The sequence below is a fragment of the Acinonyx jubatus genome, chromosome A2 (assembly GCF_027475565.1).
Source record: "Acinonyx jubatus isolate Ajub_Pintada_27869175 chromosome A2, VMU_Ajub_asm_v1.0, whole genome shotgun sequence".
NCBI lineage: Eukaryota > Metazoa > Chordata > Mammalia > Carnivora > Felidae > Acinonyx > Acinonyx jubatus.
The window spans coordinates 163,217,150-163,236,736 of NC_069383.1; the positions used below are offsets into that span (position 1 = coordinate 163,217,150).

At 56.8% G+C, this 19,587-nt stretch overlaps 1 protein-coding gene across 5 annotated transcripts in view; it reads right to left on the reverse strand.

Annotated features, from left to right (window-relative positions):
• CELF5 (CUGBP Elav-like family member 5) overlaps positions 1 to 5,300 on the reverse strand; it is a 44,859-nt gene extending 39,559 nt beyond the window's left edge. For all 5 annotated transcript variants that reach the window (XM_053220136.1, XM_053220134.1, XM_053220135.1 and 2 more), the window contains exon 1: positions 5,005 to 5,300. In XM_053220136.1, the coding sequence (XP_053076111.1) occupies positions 5,005 to 5,263 (259 nt within the window). In that variant the 5' untranslated portion in view covers positions 5,264 to 5,300. The remainder of the gene's footprint in view (positions 1 to 5,004) is intronic.
• Between the last annotated feature and the right edge of the window lie 14,287 nt (positions 5,301 to 19,587).

The window sequence follows — 19,587 nt, forward strand, 5'->3', positions numbered from 1 at the left end:
AGCCCCAGATTCCTGTCCGGTTCCCTCAACCCTGCCTCCCTCCCTCCGACCCAGCCCTGACCATCACTCTGAGTGCCAGTGCCTAGCTCTGCCTTGCCATCAGAGACCTTCGCATTTCTCGTGCCCAGTAGCGGCCCCAAAAGGCTTTCAGGAAGCGTGGGCCAAACGAACGAATGGGCGCGCAGGCATGGCCCTGACTGATGGCCAGGCTCTCATCTGCCAATGTCAGGGGTGAAAGAGAGAGACAGGAGCCTGTGTCAGACACCCCAAGTGCCAGAGCCTCTCAGAAGAGCCCCCCGGGGTAAGTCCCACAACAGAAGGGGACGCTGGGGCTCCCAAGACCCTTTGTTCCTTTCTCACCAGGGCAAACCCCCCACCCCCCTCGCCAGAAGTTTCCAGAGGTAGCACTGCTCTGGGCCTTTGCACATGCTTTTCTCTGTGCCAGGAACACCTGTCCCCACCAACGGATCCTTCTCACCCTGTAGGCGTCAGCCCAGTCCCACGATAAGCCCAGCTCCTCCTGACCAAGCATGTACTTTGTGCCTGGCTCGCGGTCCTCCCCTTCCCCACTGCTCTGAGAGTGAAAGCCCTGCTGTCTCCCGACCCTGTGGGCGAGAGCAGGGTCTGCCAGTAAGATTAGAGAAACCAGATCATCTCAATGCCAAGCTCAGAACTGCTCTTTTATACTGACCACCTCCTCCAGGAAGCCCTCCTGGTCTCCACACCTGCAGGGGCTCCTCTGGGCTGTGTTCCCACCATCGCAGCCTGAGCATCAATGCCTTTAACCTCCGCCTTCCTCACTGAGTCCCTCCTACCAGACTGGGCTTTGAAGGCAGGTCAGGTCTTGGCAGGGGAGGGTAATCTGTGATGCCCAACATCATATCCTGGGTCTGGAATGGTGCCTGGCACACAGCAAGTGCTCAATAAATGCTGGTTATATGGGGAGATGGATTCGTGTCTTGTTCAACCCATCGTGAATCCACAGGGATGCCTGGTTGCACGGATTCCCATCTCCCCATGAACGCTGCACACAGTAGGTGCTTAGTCAACACTCTCTGCCCGAAGGAGGGCAGACATGATGTCACAGTACGGCCTGTAAGGCCCCGGTTAAATCGGGGAAGAACGGGCAGCTGGGGAAACTGAGGCACGGGGAGGGGCACGCCCAGCTCAGAGTCAGGCAGCCGGCCCTGGCGGCCGGCCCCCAGCACCCTCCCCCCCACGCGCCGTGCTCACAACTCCTCCCTCGGTGCCTCCGCCAGGCAGCCCTCCGTCTCCCTGGGGCTGGCGCGTCACCCTCGGAATCTCACGCCTCAGAGCTCAGCGTGCTCCAGCCTCCCCTCCTGCCGCGGAGTGAGCAGCTGGGGCTCCCATGGAAACCACAGGCCTCCACCCAGCCCCCCCACCTGCACCGGCCCCCCTCACAACCTCCGCTTTAAGACAAATATTGTCATTAACATGCAAATGCATATGTGATTACCATAAATGGGGGGCCTCTCGGCGGTGGCTGCCGAGCCCTAGAGCCCTATCGTGGGAGCCTGCCCCGGGCGGGGTGGGCATCAACGCTCCTTCGGCCCCCATCGGGAGAGAGAGGGACAGCCCGGCCACGCCAGGCACCCCCGTGGGCCCCCTCTGCGGGAGATGTCCCCTGGCCGGAGCCAGGTGGGGGGACATGGGGACACCGGCTGGTGGGAGCCCCCCAGTTCGGCCCGAGCTCCTGGCTGGGCTCCCTTTCTGGTCTGAGTGAGGAAGCGGCCTTGCAGCCTCCCTGCTCCCCCTTCTCCGTGGCTCTCCCTGACTCCCCCTCCCTGCCTCTCCCTGGGTGTGTGTGGTGGGGGGGGGGGCTCTACTTGCCTCGGTTTCTCTCTCTGTCTGTGTGTCTGTCTCCTTTCCTGCTCTTGCTGTGTCTCTCCTGGTCTCTCCTTGTGTCTCTAAATCATTTCTCTGTCTCCATCCCTTATCTTAAAAACAAAACAAGCCAGCGCCCAAGGGCCTGCCCTCTTGCTGAGGACCCTGTCTTTCCCATCCTGCCCCCTACCCCGACACTCAGGTCCCAGAGCCCCCCCCTCTCCCCCGGCACGGCTGGACCTCCCACCTGTCACTCGGTCTCACGGGGGCCCCACAGGCCATCAGGCATCGGGGTGCCTCATGCCACAGCCCCTTCCTCCCCAACACCATCTTTGAGGGGGGCCCGACTCTTGGCTGGGGGGGGAACCTGTCACCCCTCCATCACACAGATGTACTTTTGTATTCCCTGGGTTGGAGGGGACACAGGTGGGAGACAGTGAGGGCCCAGGCTCTGGTGGGTGTTTGGGAGCCAGTACTGACCCCTCCCGGCCTCAGTTTCCCTTCCATGTGAAATGAGCTGATGCTCGCAAGCCCACCCCAGTGGCTATCCCTTCGGTGGGGGACTGAACAGGCCCCAGGTATGACAGTTAAGGATGAGATGATGGTCAGGACAGGGATGATGATGACCCATGCTGCTGTCCCTTTTAGCACCCCTGGTGTCTGTCGTCATGGGATCCCCTGGCATTCGGGAGCCCAGAAGGCTCTGGGGCTGGGGGGGGGATCTCTCCCCCCACCCTCACCCCCGCCGGGGCCACACCCCCAGCCCTCGCTGCTCTCAGCCAGCACCAACAGCAGGCATCCTGTGCCCATTGGCTCCCCAGAAATGAAACCAGGGAAGTGTTGGCAGGAGGCGCCTGAACACCCCCTGTACTTCCCATTCATCAATGCACCTCCCTTTGGCTGAGACCCAGAGAGGGGCAGCCACTGGCCAAAGGTCACACAGTGGAGCCATCATCCTAGCTGCTGGCCCTTGAGACCCCCTCACCTCCAGCTCCCTCCCCCACAGCCAGGCCCAGCACAGGGGGTGTCAGGAGAGAGATCCGGTGTTGGAGGATGGGCGGGAGGAGATGTCCCCCTCCCCACCCCCTGCAGCGGGGGGGGCCCCTGGGAAGTGGAGGGCGGGAGCTGGGTGTCACGGACACCGGGCTGCCTAATTGTCACCCTTCTGGGAAAGACCCCGAGACGCCCCTAAGCCTAACAATCCCCAGCCAGAAAAAAAATAACCCGACATTCAAGAGGCCCTGCTTTGCCGACAGTGGGGGAAACTGAGGCTCCAGCCCAGGCGGAAACCCAGCCACAGTCCATCCCTTCCCCTGGTGGGGGTGGGGGGTGTCCAGGGGAGATTTAAAAATGAGCAAAGGGAGGAGGGCCACCCAGTGTGTGCACCCCCTGCACCCCATCAGCTTCCCTCACTCAGAGCCCACCAACAGCCTATCAGTTCAACATTTGGGGGGGCACGTGGACACCCCCTCCAGCCCCCATCAGAATCTTTCTAGAAATGGGCCCTTCGGCCGTACCGGGGGCGGGGGCCTTGTGCAAAGTGCCCTCCATGCAGCCATGGACCCCTGAGCTTGACTCATGGGCAAATGGGAGCCCTCTGCCCTCCTAGTTCACATAGAGGAATTCGATTTTCCAAGCTTCCCCCCCCCCTTTTTTTTGGTGATGGTTGGATTTGAAAAGAGGTGGGGGATGGGAGGGGTTTCTTTCCTCCCCCTAGGATACCAGCTGGAGGGTCTAGCTACAGTGACAGGCCCTGGGTCCATCCCAACAGACTCTCCCTATGGCCTGCCCGGGTCCATCATCCACCCATTCATTCATTCACTCATTCATTCATCCATCCATCCATCCATCCAACAAGCATGTATTCATGCTTCCCATGGCAGCCACAGAGAAGAAGGGGGACAACGGGGTCTGAAATAGGTCATGAGCCCCGCTCCATCCCCAAGGAGCCTCCAGGGTCCTGCCAGGGGTGTCCAGCACAAAGCCTTCACTGTCCCCACCCTCGGTCACCGACACCTGATGGGAGAGCCGTCAAAGCCACCGTCATTCAGACACTGGGCCCATGATCTGAGCCCAGGGCTGGGGCCACAGTCCCTGGGCGCCTCCTCCCAGCATCCCATCTGAGGGAGAATCAGGTGGGAGGGAGGTGGGCAGGCCTCCCCACCCCTCCTGCCTCCCCCACTGTGCTCCCGGGTCGCCCACGCCTCCCCGTCCACCTTAGGATCTGGGCTCTGCCAGATGGACGGTCCAGGCTCATCGTCTTTGGCCTCAGACCTCAACACATTGCTAACAGGCTAGGCCAGTTTTAACTTGAGCCAAAGGTGGAAGCAGGGAGGGGGAGGGCAGAGAAATGGAGGGGGGATGCTGATCCAAACAGAGAGGATGGGCGGCGGGGGTGGGGGGGGGAGGGCAAACCATAGCATTTTAACCACCCAGGGCTGGGGAGGCTGGCGCCCACCGCCCCACTAGCCTGGCTCAGCTCCCTGATACCCCCACCCCGCTTTCTTTGTAGTTACCGATTAGCCCGGGGTCCTGGGCATCCGTGTCCCCTGCGGCTGGCCGGACCTGCCCCGCTGGCCTGGCTTTGTGAAAATGACCAAAGCAATGGAGTCCAGAGGTGCAAACTTCCCCGACGGGGCCTGGGGAGGCCGAATGAATGAGGGGGTGGGCAGGGAGGGGTGGCGAGGTCCGGGCAGCTCCTCCAGCAAAGGGGCAGGAAAGAGTGGGTGAGGGAGGGAGGAAGGGGTGGGGGTCCAGGGGGAATGGGAGGGAGAGGCAGAGAGAGAGAGAGAGAGAGAGAGAGAGAGAGAGAAGGATGCTGGGGGGGGAGAGGATGGGAGGTAGAGGGAGATGGGAGAGGAGAGAAAAGGAAAGAGAGAGGGAGAGGGAGAGAGAGAGAGAGAGAGAGAGGATGCCGGAAGGTGGGGAGGGAGGGAGAGGGGGCGGAGGAGGGGAGGGGGCCAGCTCGAATCTGTCAGCTGCACCCCCAGAGGGGGGAGGAAGGGTAGGTGGAAAAGGGGGAGAGCAATGATGCTGTGGCGGCGGCGAGCGGAGGGAGGAGGTGAGGAGGGGAGGGCTGGGGGAGAGAAGATGCCGGAAGGTGGGGTGGGGAGGCCGAGGGAGGAGAGGGGAGGGCGGGGAGGGGGCCGGGGCGCCCACCTTTGTGCATGCCCGTGTAGGGGTCTTTGAGCACCGTGAGCTCGTAGATGCGGCCAAACTGCTCGAAGAGCGGCTTGAGGTCCTTCTCGTCCAGGTTGCGCGGGATCTGGCCCACGAAGAGCTTGATGGCGTCCAGGTCCTTCATGCCGTCGGGCTGCCCCCCGGGGGGCTCGGGCCCGCTGCTGCCCACGGGCGAGGGCCGCGTCTGCAGGAGCTGCTGCTGCTGCCGGCGCGCCTCGCTCTCCGTCAGGCGGGCCATGGCGGGCGCGGGCGGGCGGCGGGCGCGGGACCGAGCCGGCGGCGGCGGCGGCGGCGGCGGCGGCGGCGGCGGGCGGCGGGCGGCGGGCGGACTCGCAGCTGGAGCGACGGACGCCGCCTCCCGCCTCCCTCCCGCCCCGTCCCCGCGCCCTCCTCCCTCCTCCTCCGCGCGCCCGCTCGCTCCAGCATCAGGACCACAAAAGGGCGGCTCCGCAGCGGCCCCTGGCGGCCGGAGCGCGCGTCGACGCGGCGGCGCCTCCCGCGCCCCGAGCGGGCGGGGGGACCGAGGCCGAGGGTGGGGGGTGGGGGTGGGGGTGGGGGCCCCCGCCGGCGCCCAGGGGCACCCGCGGCCCCCACCGCCACCAACAGGAAGAACGCTAAGGGTGGCGCGCGGTCCTGTGGGGTGCCTCCTGGGCGTTTACCCCGTCCTCGGCGCTGGTAAGCGCGTAACTCGGTAACGGTGGTGATAGTTAAGAGTATCATGATAATAATAGTAATGAAAGTAATAATACCCGCAGCAAAACATAAAGGAACACTTTATATATATATATATATATACACACACACATACATGCATATATATGTATATATACATCTATGGATACAGGGATAGATGCATCTATGTATCTATACATATACGTATATACACACATGTATGAATTTTAAAAAATTTTATATATATAAAATTTTTATATATATTTATATTTATATATATGTATAAAATTATTGTCAAGTTAGCTAACATACCACGTATACAGTGTGCTCTAGGCTTTGGGAGTAGATTCCCATGAGTCATCACTTACATCCAGCACCCGGTGCTCATCCCAAGCAGGGTCCTCCTCGATGCCCATCACCCACTTCCCCCTCTCCCCCATCAATCCTCAGTTTGTTCCCCGTATTTCAGAGCCTCTTATGGTTCGACTCCCTCTCAGTTCGTATCTGTTTTTTTTTTTCCTTCCCCTCCCGCATGGTCTCTTGCTAAGTTTCTCAAGTTCCACACATAAGTGCAAACGTCTATCTGTCTTCCTCTTACTGACTTATTCCGCTTAGCAGAATACCCTCTGGTTCCATCCACGTTGCGCAAATGGCAAGATTTCATTCTTTTTCTTTGCTGAGTAATATTCCCTTGTAGAATATACACCACGTCTTCTTTAGCCATTCATCTGTTGATGGACATTCGGGCTCCTTCCATACGGTGGCTATTGTCGATAGTGCTGCTATAAACGCTGGGGTGCATGTGCCCCTGTGAATGAGCACCCCTTTATCCTCTGGGTGTATTTGCAAATGACATATCAGATAAAGGGCTAGTATCCAAATTCTATAAAGAACTTACCAAGCTCAACACCCAAGAAACAAATAACCCAGGGAAGAAATGGGCAGAAGACATGCATAGACACTTTTCCAAAGAAGACATCCGGATGGCCAACAGGCACATGAAAAGATGCTCAAACGCCACTCCTCATCAGGGAAACACAAATCAAAACCACATTGAGATGCCACCTCACGCGGGTCAGAGTGGCTAAAATTAACAGCTCAGGCAACAACAGATGCTGGCGAGGACGCGGAGAAAGGGGATCTCTTCGGCACTCCTGGTGGGAATGCAAACTGGTGCGGCCACTCTGGAAAACGGTGAGGAGGTTCCTCAAAAGACTAAAAATAGAGCTACCCTATGACCCAGCAACAGCACTACGAGGAATTTATCCAAAAAGGAACACTTCGATACTACCATGGGCAAGGCACTGTGTTCGGGACTTTTAAGTCTATAGCTAACTGAGTAGAAATAGCAATCGTCCTCTGGGGATTTGGCAGCAAAAACCTCCCAAAAACCAAAAAACAAAACAAAACAAAAAAACCCCAAAGAACAAAGATTTAAAAAAAAAAAAAGAAGAAGAAATAGCAACCGTTGTGTTTTTATCAACGGTAACCGGAAATAACATTTTTTTCCCCTCACACTTGCTGTGTGTGCACATACTATTCAAAATATTTCAAAGGATAGTGACACAAATTTGGACCGAGTGCTCTATGGGCATCATGACACCCTGCCTTAAAACTCTTCAAAGATGTCCCCAAATGAAAGCCAGAGTCATCTCCACAGACCACAAGGCCCTGCAGGACCTGCCCCGTCCCCTCCCTGCCTTTCCCTCCTCCCTCTCTCCCCCTTGCCCATTTTGCTCCAGCCACGTGGGCCTCCTGGCTGTTCCTCCCACACACCAGGCCCAGTGCTGCCCCAGGGCCTTTGCACAGGCTGTGCCCTCTGTCTGGCGTGCCCTCTCCCAGATGGTGCATGGCTCACTCTTTCATTCCTCATCACCTTCTCTCTCCACCTTATCTAAAGTCATTCAGCCCCCATCACACGCTTCCTCAGGCTTGCTTTTTCCTCCATAGCATTTACACCCATTTTAACTTAATTCTAATATGCTATATATTTAATTGTTTATTAATAAACCACATAGCTCTCTCCAGGTGCCAGGCTCTGTGCTAGGTGTTCAACATGTACAAACTCATTTAATCCACACAACAACCCCTTGGGTGGGTACACATAAACAGATTCTTACAGACTGTAGTCAGAGTCAGTAGACGACGTGACTCTTGACCTTGGGGTTGTGAGTTCGAGCCCCACGTCGGGTGTAGAGATGACTTCAAAATGAATTAGATAAATAAACTTAAAAAAAACACTTAGTGTAATGTTTAAAAGATCAAAATGCAAAAAGTACAAGGGACACGATATCAAAAATTTAAATAAAGGCAGAATTAGTATTCCTGAGTTTTCCCGTTGACTCAGCATGGCAGTGTTACTGATCCCTGATTTTAATTTTTAATTTATTGTATTTTTATTCATTTTAAATTTAAAATGTTATTTCAAAACCAAGACGGTATCAGTCACAATGTCACGCTGAGCCAAAGGAAAAAATCAGCAATACTGATTCTATTTAAAATGTCGACATTCGGGGCACCTGGATGGTTCAGTCGGTTAAGCGTCTGACTCTTGATTTCAGCTCAGGTCATAGTCTTGAGGTTTGTGGGATCGAGCCCCGTATCGGGCTCTGTGCTGACAGCACGGAGCCTGCTTGGGATTCTCTCTCTCTCTCTCTCTCTCTCTCTCTCTCTCTCTCTCCCTTCCTCTCTGCCCCTCCCGTGCACGCTCTCTCTCTCAAAATAAATCATTAAAAAATAAAATAAAATGTTGACATTCTGTTCGTTATGGATTTGCTGTTCATCAGTGTTGATTTTTAAAATTGCATGAAAAGAATCCCTATCTTGATGACTGAGTTTCCTGCACCCCCTTAAACTGCTCCGTAGGTGAGCTCACCCCGGTCCCTCCCTGCACAACCAACCCTCAGAGCAGCTGTAAGAGGGAAGTAATGTTTCTATACTCACTTGGCACAGGGGAAACTGAGGCTCAGAGAGGTCGAGTCGCTAGTGCAAGGCCACGCACAAAGAGCGCCGGGATTTGAACCCAGCCGGCCGACCCTGGAGCCCGCAACTTCCCACGACCCCGCACCGTCTTCCTCCAGCTACAGGTGGCTAAGCCTCAAGTTCCTTATTTGCCAACTGACACGGCAGGGCGAACGGGGTGAAGTCCCTGGCGTGGATTCAGCAAGCTCATGGGTGAGGCTTCGTACAGCGCCTGGGACATTCTCAGCCCCCCCCCCCCCCCCCCATAAACGGCTGTTGTCAGGACTATTACTGGCAGGGACCTTCCCGCCCCCACACTGGAGCAGGACATCAGGCTTGGCTAGGAAGCGGGGGTGGGAGGGGTCACGGGTCCTCTTACAGCCTCCAGCCCTTGGTCCTGCCCAGCACCCACCCCCCCCCGCCCCCCCCCCCCCGTTCCCGCTCAGCCCCAGGATGGGCTCGTGGAGCCGAGCTGGAGGCAGGCACCGTCTCCATGGAGATCTGAGCCTGATGCCCGGAGCCCTGTGGGCCTCTAATGTGCCAGGAGAGTGGGGAAAGGACAGAAATGAAACCCAGCAGGCCCCCCGGGCGCCAGAGATGCCTTTTCCTCACTCTCTTACTTCTGCCCCAAACAAAGGGGTGGGGAAGGCGCTAGAGAGAGCCCAGCCCGGCTCCAGACTGACCCTGGGGATGTTAAACCCAGCATCCCACCGTGTGAACGATACCCGTCCCTGGAGCTCATTCCCTGACCCGGGTGGGGTCAGAAAGCAGCCTGTGCACCTGGAAACATCTGGAGCCCACACGGCCGATGCTCCAATTTGGGAGACCCGGTCCCAATCAGCATCCTACCAGTTGGGACGGTACTGAAGAAGCGGGGGTGGGGTGGGGGGAGTTGGGGGTTGGGGGGAGGCTTCCAGCAAGTCCCTTGGCTCCCCGGTCTTGGGGGCCCGTGCCTGCCAAGACAGGTGTCAGAATGTCCTCATCGTGGCACCGCGTGGACCGACATGCCGTGGACACCTGGGCGGCCTCCGCCTCCCGGCCATTGTGAATCCTCTGCTGGGAACAGGGGTGTGCAAAGCTTCCGTTCACGGCCCAGCCATCGGCTCTTTGGGGTATAAACCCGGAAGCTGAATCGAGGGGTCAGATGGCGACTCTATCTTTAACGTTGTGAGGACCCGCCAGACTTTTCCACCGCGGCTGCCTCGTCTCACATTCCCCCAGCCGGGAGCGAGGGCTCCGATCTCCCCACATCCTCGCTGACACCTGTTATTCTCTTATTTCCTCTCTTTTTTTTTTTTTAAGTGGTCGCCACCCTGGTGGGTGTGAGATGCACAAACACTATTTACGTGACATTCTCCTTGTTATCAGTCACCTCTTGAAAAAAAAAAAAACAAACCTTAAATAAATTTATCTTAAAGGCAAATTTACATTGTTGCCTTTGAAAGGAACGAGGTTCAGGGGCGCCTGGGGGGGCTCAGTCGGTTAAGCGTCTGACTTCAGCTCAGGTCGTGATTTCACAGCTCGTGGGTTCGAGCCCCGCGTCGGGCTCTGTGCTGACAGCTCAGGGCCTGGAGCCTGCTTCGGACTCTGTGTCTCCCTCTCCCCCCCCCCACCCGCCCCCACTTCGCTCACGCTGTCTCTCTCTCTCTCTCTCAAAAATAAACATTAAACATTTTTTAAATAAAAATAAAATAAAAATAAAAAAATAAAAGAAATACGGTTTATTAGATATGCGGGTAGAAGGTTTCAACTGAACACTGACGCTTTCACTCTGCATGCATGAGAAGCGTTACAGACCCGTTAACCCTGGAGAAGCTTCCTCTGACTTAAATGGAACAGCAGGTGGGCTTGGAAAAGGTGGGCCTTTCTCACGCTATGGTTTTTCCATCCATCTCTGAAAATCCCAGTGGGGTTTCCCCACATTTTGGGAAACCCTGCTTTAGGGGACAGGGCTCTAACCCTAATAAAAAGCGGTTTGGGCTGTGTGGCCTTGGGTGAGTCACCTCAACTCTCCGGGCCCCAGCTCCGTCATCAATAAATCGTGGGGAGGGGCAGTGACAGTTCTGTGAAGGGAATCTGTGAGGCTCAAGTGATACCACGGATAGGGGGTGGGGTGAGCCCCCCAGTCCCGAAATAACGGTGCCCAAGGAACACCGAGTTTCTACACTCCCTACAAATTTACTTAAATCCTGATTCTTGCCATCCTTCCCCTGGCTGGTGGGAAGCCCCTGGGACTGACTTTCCTGTGTCGAAACCCCTTCCTCCCCGAGCATGGAGGAGGCGGCCCTGGGCACCCCCTCCAGGCCGTGTGTGCCCTGAGAACTGCCCCCCACCTCTGCTTAGGATCCTTCCCGAGAGCAACTGGAAGGAGGCACTTTGTAAACTGTAAGGAGACGTCAAGAAAGACTTCGGAGGCACAGCAGGAACGTTCTGGGGGCAGGAAAGCCAAGCCCAGGGAATAATGCCGAGGCCAAGAGTGGGATCGACACCAGCGACCATTGTATCAGCTAGCTACAGCTGTGTAACAACTTACAACCAACTCACTGGCCCGGAACACGTGTCTCCTGCTCGTGGCTTCCCTGGGCCAGTAATTGGAGCACAGCGAGTGACTGGGTTCGCTCCCCAGTCCCACGAAGCTGCAATCGAGGGCTCAGCCTGGCGGCATCCAGAGCGCAAGGTCTCTCCACGCTCGGGACTTTGCCGTCCACGCTTTCTTGCTCGGCCCCAGGTGCCACCCGCATTCCTCACCACACAGCCCCCCTCCAGGGCCGTGTGTCTCGGGGCCCGCAGGACAATCTGCTCCTGTCGGCTAAGGCGGAGTCTTTCCTGGAAAGGGCGTGTGCCCACCTGGGCATCCTGCCCAAAATGTGGGTTCTGACCCTGCCCGTGGAGGGAAATAGCGGGTCAGCGGGCACGGGCAGCGTGGGGCCTCTGCCCTTTGGTGGTCTCCGAACGGCCAGCCTGAGTGCCTCCCTGGGTGATGGTCAGCTTGAACGTGTCCCTTTGGACCCTGATGCCTCTTGGCCCTGCTCTGCCCTCCACGCCCTCCAGCCCCTCACTGCTCAGGCTGCCCACTGCTCTTCTAGCACATTCCAGAGGATCTAGGGGCTGGTGATGTGTCCGCTGGGCACATACATCGCATCTCTACTCATCCCAGATGCCTCCTGCCTCCTCACATCCACACAGAGCAGAGGTCTCTGGTCCTCACCGACCCGCCTCAACTGTCCTCCCTTGTGCTGGGAAGGAGCTACCCCTTCCCTCCTGCGGGAACCCCGATCTCCGCTGGGGTTCTCCCAAGTCCCTGATCCCTGCCCTGTGGCCCCTGGGATGGAAAATGATTCCTCCTTGGGTCAACCTCTCGATGCCCCCTCTCAACAAACTCCGCTCGGCCCAGTGAGCCTGGGAGGAGGGGGCATGGCCTCCCTCCGCCTCCCCGGGTGGGGCTCTGCCCTCCGGCCACCGCGCATGTGGCCAGGCATGGACACCTGCCCCGGAGGGTCAGTGAATTCTTCCTGTGGGAATTTGAGGCTGAGAGCGAGGGGAGCCCTCCATGGGACTGAGTGCCTGTCAGAACGGGTTGGGGTCGTCTCCTGTAGGATTCCGTGCGTGTGAAATGTTCGGAACAGCAAATCCAGAGACAGACAGCGGACCGTGGCTACCAGAGGCTGGCGGAGGGACTGTTGATGGGGACCAGTGTCTTTTAGAGTGATGGAATATTCTGGAATTAGGCGTGATGGATGCACAACTCTGTGCATGTACTACAAACCACGGCCAAGGACGCTTTAAAAGGGTGAGTTTTGTGGTAAGCCATCAAAATCTGGGGAGAAAGCAGGCAAAAAACCTCTTTGACCTCGGCCACAGCAACTTCTTACTCGACACGTGTCCGGAGGCAAGGGAAACAAAAGCAGAAATGAACTACTGGGACCTCATCGAAATAAAAAGCTTCTGCACAGGGAAGGAAACAATCAGCAAAACTAAAAGGCAACCGACGGAATGGGAGAAGATATTTGCAGATGACACGTCAGATAAAGGGCTGGTATCCAAAATCTATAAAGAACTTATCAAACTCAACATCCAAAACACAAATAATCCAGTGAAGAAATGGGCAAAAGACATGAATAGACACTTCTCCAAGGAAGACCTCCAGATGGCCGACCGACACATGACAAAACGCTCAACATCACTCCTCATCAGGGAAATACGAATCAAAACCACCATGAGATACCCCCTCACACCTGTCAGAATGGCTAACAGTAACAACTCAGGCAACAACAGATGTGGGTGAGGATGCGGAGAGAGGGGATCTCTTTTGCATTGCTGGTGGGAATGCAAGCTGGCGCAGCCACTCTGGAAAACAGTGTGGAGGTTCCTCAAATAATTAAAAATGGAACTACCCTACGACCCAGCCATTGCACTACGAGGCATTTACCCAAGGGATACAGGTGTGCTGTTTCGAAGGGACACATGCACCCCCGTGTTGATAGCAGCCCTATCGGCAAGAGCCAAAGTCTGGAAAGAGCCCAAATGGCCATCGATGGATGAATGGAGAAAGAAGATGTGGTATACACACACACACACACACACACACACACACACACACACAATGGGGTATTACTCGGCAATCAAAAGAATGAAATCTTGCCATTTGCAACTACGTGGATGGAACAGGAGGGGATTACGCTGAGTGAAATTAGTCAGAGAAAGACAAATATCATAGGACTTCACTCATATAAGGACTTTCAGAGACAAAACAGGTGAACATAAGGGAAGGGAAACAAAAATAACATAAAAACAAGAAAGGGACAAAACAGAAGAGACTCATAAATATGGAGAACAAACTGAGGGTTATTGGAGGGGTGGGGGGTGGGGGGATGGGCTAAATGGGGGAGGGGCATCAAGGAATCTACCCCTGAAGTCATTGTTGCACTAGATGCTAACTAACTTGGATGTAAATTAAAACAATAAATTTTTTAAAGGTTTACTTTAAAAATACAAAGCAAAAAAAAAAAAAATGTAGGAGGGATGGGGTGAGGGGCACCCGCCCTCCGTGGCCATCAGAGTGTCACCCAGACCGCAGGGTGGCCTTTGAGGAGCATCGGGGTCTGCACACAGAACCTCCCCACAACTTAGGGGTCACCAAGGGAAGAAACCCCAGATGCCACATGAGCCACGCCACCAGGGTTCACGCCCCGGGCGGGACATGGCACCCGGGTTTCGCTTCTGTCTGTGGTATCCCCGTGCCCTCCCCCAACACAGAAGCTGAACCCCATCCTGTGGACACACCAGAAAGCCAGGACTGTGGGGGCTGTTCTACAGAAGAGTGGCCAGGCCCCCTAAAAGTGTCAAGATCCTAAGACACAAAGGTGGAGAATGCTCCAGGGGTAAAGGAGGCCAGAGAGACAGAATCCCGGAAGGCGGGCGTGATCTGGAACGTTCTTTACCACGGAGGATGCTGTTGGGGACAATGACCAATGCTGGAGTCAGTCTGTCATCTGTATTGGTGTCCGCTTCCTGAGCTGGGCGGGTGCTCTGTGAGAAGGGCACTTTAGGAAACGCATTTGGGTTTAGGAGCGGGGTGAGGGGACAGACAGGGAGAGGGAGAAACACAGGAAGCAGATGTGAAATGTCAGCGTTTGCAGACCGCATGGAGGCTTTGAAAACTTCCGGGTGTTTCTAGAACGTTTCCGTAAATCTGAAATGATGTCCAGATAAAAAGGTAGGAAACAGGGGGGCCTGGGTGGCTCGGTCAGTTGAGCCTCCGACTTCGGCTCAGGTCATGATCTCACAGTTCGTGAGTTCGAGCCCCACGTCGGGCTCTGTGCTGACGGCTCGGAGCCTGGAGCCTGCTTCGGATTCTGTGTCTCCCTCTCTCTCTCTGCCCCTCCCCTGCTCACAGGCTGTCTCCCTCAAAAATAAATAAACATTAAAAAAAATTTTTTTTTAAGTTAGGAAACAGAAAGCAAATGTTTGGGAAGCACGGGGTTAGCACCCCCATCTGTCCCTTTAGAGCCGTGCCCGCCATGAGCCTCTCTCTCTGTCTCTGTCTCTCTCTCGTGCCTTCTTCTCAGAGATCTCTCTGGTCCTTGGGCCGGCCCCTGGAGTCCTGGGCCACGACGGGTGGAGACATTTCTGCAGCCCCTTGGAACCATGTGTCCTCAGCAGCTGGCCCAGCCCTCCCCGGGCCTCCGGACAGATCAGAAGCAGGAGTGTCTCTCAGAGGCCGCGAGTGTGTGCTCAGTGCCAAACAACCACGGCTCCACCTTGCTCTCTGGACAGTCTCTCCACTAAGAGAGGAAAACCAGAGTGGAGGTGGGGGATCGCAGGCTCTTCCTGGAGAGGGCTGGGGGACAAACATCTTGGGCTTGGGGAGGGGCACAGGGTCCCCCCACTCCCCGCTCAGCTCCGCCCTTGGGAGCGCCCCTGATACGTAGTGAGCTGAGCGTGGCCACGTGCAAGTGAAACTTTATTTACAATCACGGGTAGCTGGACTAGGCCACGGGCCCCAGCGTGCTGACCTCCGGGTGCACGTGCTCCCCCCAGGGCTCCGAAAGGCACCCGGGAAGATTTGTGATGGCCGAAGGTTGGGGAAAGCTATGCGTCCGTCAGCAGGAAAGTGGGTCACCCCAGGCACCTTCCCGGGACGGAATATTAGACGGCGACAAAAAAGGGACGTGCGTGTGTAAGAGGACGCCAGACCAGGACACTTTGATGCTGTTGGTGTAAAATGTTGAAGCCGCACACACAACACTGCTGAAAAGTGTCCGGGTTTGTAAGGATGCATGTAAGAATGCTTTCTAAAGAACAAAAAGGATACAGGCTGGAGACGGTGACTCCAGGGAGACCGAGGTGGCTTGGAAGGAGGTTCACTTGTGTTTTACTGCCTCAAAACAAAGGCCCCTGGGGTAGAGGTCAAAGCCACGTGTGACCCCCGTGGGGTCCTCATGGAGGCTGCAGGATGCTTGTTGGATTTCACCTTCACCCAAATCATTTGCTGCCGCTGCCCAGGGCTAATGACACTTCACTTATCCACACCGAGGAGGCCCACAGAACAAAGTCACCTTCCCGACCATCCTCCGGGAGCCAGTGACCTCTCCAAATGCAAGCTGGGCCCCATCCCTCCTCTCCTCGGCCCACCTCCTCCCCACATTCCCCATCACGTTGGGAGTAAGAGGCAGAGGACCTGCTGATTCCCTGGAGGCCCCGCAGGACCCTCCCCGCCTCCCTCTCTCCCCATGGCTCACACTGCTCCTCCCACACACCAGGCACCATCCTGCCCCGGGGCCTTTGCACAGGCTGTGCCCGATGCCTGGACCACTGTCCCTAATTTCCACACGGCTTAATCCTTGTCATTCCGACTTTACTCAAGGGCCTAGTTTAGGGCCTCTCACCATCCAGTCCCCATCTATTCTTTCCTTAGTCACCCGTCTTCCCAGCAGACAGCGAGCCTCAGGGTGGCTGGGAGAGTGTCTCCCCTCCGTGTCTCCCCCAGCCCAGCGTGGCACCTGACACATGGCAGGTGGGCAGGTACTGGTTGACTCCACAGCCTAATGACACTAGTCCGCAGTGACGTGATCGGCAGTCACCTGGGGACGAAGAGGGCACTGAGAGGGGTGGCGATGGAGAGTGAGGGATCATTCCAGAGCAATCGTACATTCACACGTGAGGGGGTGTCGACACCACGTCTTCGTACCTCACACCACACACTTCACACCCAGCGCCTACAGAGCTGTCTAAAGAGAAACAAGGCTGAGCCTTGAACAACACGGTTTGAACCAAGTGGGTCCCCTTGCACGTGCACCTTTTACAGCACAGCGCTGGGATCTGCTTCCTCTTCCTCGTGATCGTGATTAGAGTTAACTTTCTTTCCCCAGCTTACTTTGAGAATACAGCACATAAAACACATAACACACAGAGATCAGAGCAGGTTACACGCATAACATACAGAGATCAGAGCAGGTAACACGAATAACACACAGAGATCAGAGCAGGTAACACGGAAACATACAGAGATCACAGCAGGTAACACGCATAACACACAGAGATCAGAACAGGTAACACGAAAACATACAGAGATCACAGCAGGTAACACGCATAACACACAGAGATCAGAGCAGGTAACACGCAAAACATACAAGAGATCACAGCAAGTAACACGCAAAACATACAGAGATCAGAGCAGGTAACACGCAAAACATACAAATATCACAGCAGGTAACACGCATAACGTACAGAGATCAGAGCAGGGAACACGCATAACGTACAGAGATCACAGCAGGTAACACGAATAACACACAGAGATCAGAGCAGGTAACGCATAAAATACAAAGATCACAGCACGTAACACGCATAACATACAGGGATCACAGCAGGTAACACATAACTTACAGAGATCGCAGCAGGGAACACGGCTAACACATACACATCACAGCAGGGAACCCACGTAACACACACATCACAGCCGGTAACTCGTAACACACTAACTTGTGTTCATCGGCTGCTGGCATCATTGCTCAGGCTTCTGGTCGACTGGAGGCTATCAGTGGTCAAGCTCTGGGAAGTCAAAAGTTGTATGCAGAGTTTCGACAGTGTCCCTAACACCCATGTCAAGGGTCAACCGTATTTAAAACTTACGCGATTTTCAAAATGGGATTTCATATACACCACACACTCTAGGAAACAGGATGGAAAAAAGTCCAGCTACAGTGATTGGTGGCTTGTTTTCCTGGTTTCTTTTTTTTAAATTATTCATTTATGTTGATTTTTGAGAGAGACAGAGCACAAGCAGGGGAGGGGCAGGGAGGGAGCGGGACACAGATCTGAAGCTGAGCTGTCAGCCCAGAGCCTGACGCGGGGCTCGAACCCACGAACCGTGCGATCATGACTTGAGCTCAAGTCGGACGCTCAACCGACTGCGCCACCCCCCCCCCCCCGGGCGCCCCCGTTTTCCCGTTTTCAGGCCATGGAACTTTGTGTGTAAAAAGGAAAAGGAAAAATCCGTGTACGTTATAACACGAGTAGATGACCGTCTGGCTTCTCCCTCTGAACCGTGCTTAGTTTTACCTGGGCCCGTGGGGCGGGGGGGGGGGGGGGGGGGGGGGGGCGGGCCGAAGGGAAGGGAGATGGTCCCGACGCTGGGGCTGGGGGTCCCTGGGGAAACCCGGCCAGTCCCCGCTCCAGGCCCAGCCCACCACGGCGGTGGCCCCTCCCCTCGGGCGCCGGTATCCCCTCCCCCTCCCCCGCCCCGTCCAGCCCATCCTTCAGCCTGGACCTGCGCGGCCCTCGGGTCCTGGACGCCTCCCGCCCTCGTCCTCCCCTCAGCGGCCACGCAAGGGCGCCCGCGAGCACGCCACCAGGCGAAGGATCCCCTCCGGGACTCCCCGCAGCCCGTCTACACCACCTGCCGGCGGCTCGGAGCTCTGAGACCGCGCGCAGGCTGTCCTCTCCCACATCCAGAACACCAGCCCCTGAGAACACCTTGTTTGTTCTCACTGACCACCACAGAGGACACACGGACGCCGTTAACCGGCCGACAGATCTGGGTGGAGCCGAGCAGGGTAAGCCTGGGGGGCAGGCACCTGGCGGGAGCTCCCAGGCCTGGAGCAGAGACCTGGGCCCTGTATACCCAAAGTGGAGCGTTGCACCCGAGCGCCGCAGTGGCTGTGCTCCCGCCCAGACGGCCCTGGAGACTGGTTTGGGACTGGGGGTCAGGGGAGGCGGGATGACGGGGGCAGCCTGCATACAGCCCCCTGCCCCCCCCCACCCCGATTCACACCCACGGGAGCCTCAGCACGTGACCTTCTCTGGAAAGAGGGTCTTTGCATATTTATCAGCAGAGAGGTTGTGGTGCTGCCCCGGGGGTGGGGGCCTGAGAGCGGGAGAGGAGCGGACGGAATGTGCAGGCCCTCAGCTAGAGCCACACGCCCATGAGCCGAGGGACCCGAGAGAGCGAGGAAGAGACTGTCGGGGACCCAGGAGCCAGCCCTGCCCACGGCCTGCCCCTGACTTCTGGCCTCCAGAGCTGGGAGACCAGAAACTTGCTCAGGGTGCCCAGTCGGGGTACAGCTGCCCCAGGAATCAAACACACCCCGTGATCCCACTGGACAGCGAGTGGGTTTCCACCCTCGGCTGGCAGCTGGGGGGCAGGAAGGACCGACCCCGCTCACCTGGCCCCAGGCCCCTCAAGGAGCACAAAACACCTTAGAAGCGGCTCCCGGACAGGACACAAGAGGCGGATCATTCGATATGGCTTTATTTTCTGATCGTCCAAGTCCGTCCCCAACCAGCCTGAGCTCTGAACAGTTAGCAGTCCTGACGGCCGCCCCAGCAGGAGGGACACCCACTGGGCAGGCACACGTGGGGAAGACGGGCCAACACCGGTCCTCGAGTCCTGCCCCCAGAGGTGGCCGGGCTGGCTGGGCACTCGGTAAACAGTCTCTGGGGGAGACAGGCCACCCAGCAGGGCAAGGTGGGGGGGAGGGGGGCAGAGGCAGGAGAGCCTGCAGACCCCACACCTGCCCCTCCCTGTGCCTGGGGGGCTGGGACAGGGACGGTCTGGCTTGGCGAAGGTAGGAGGCCCAAGGTGGACACGGAGACACAGCCCCCGGGAGCCCGTCCCTACAGTGGGTGGTGAGCTGGCTTCTGGGGAGGGCGGGCTGGGGGGGGGGGGCACGTGGGAGGGAGCGGTCCCCCTGCTCTCCAGACCCTCCGTTAAGGCCTCCCTGGGGGCTGAGGCAGGTGCCCAGAGCCTCCCTCATCCTGACTCTCCCCTCGGCACAGAACACCTCACTGATTATATTGCTAATGAATCGGTTCGCCTGGGTCTCCCTGAGATCAATCTCAGCAGCACTGGAGGGCCCCCCCACACCCTTCCCTTACAAGGAGCCTGATTTGTGGGGTTCAGGCCCAGACCTTCCTCTCCAGGTCCCAGGT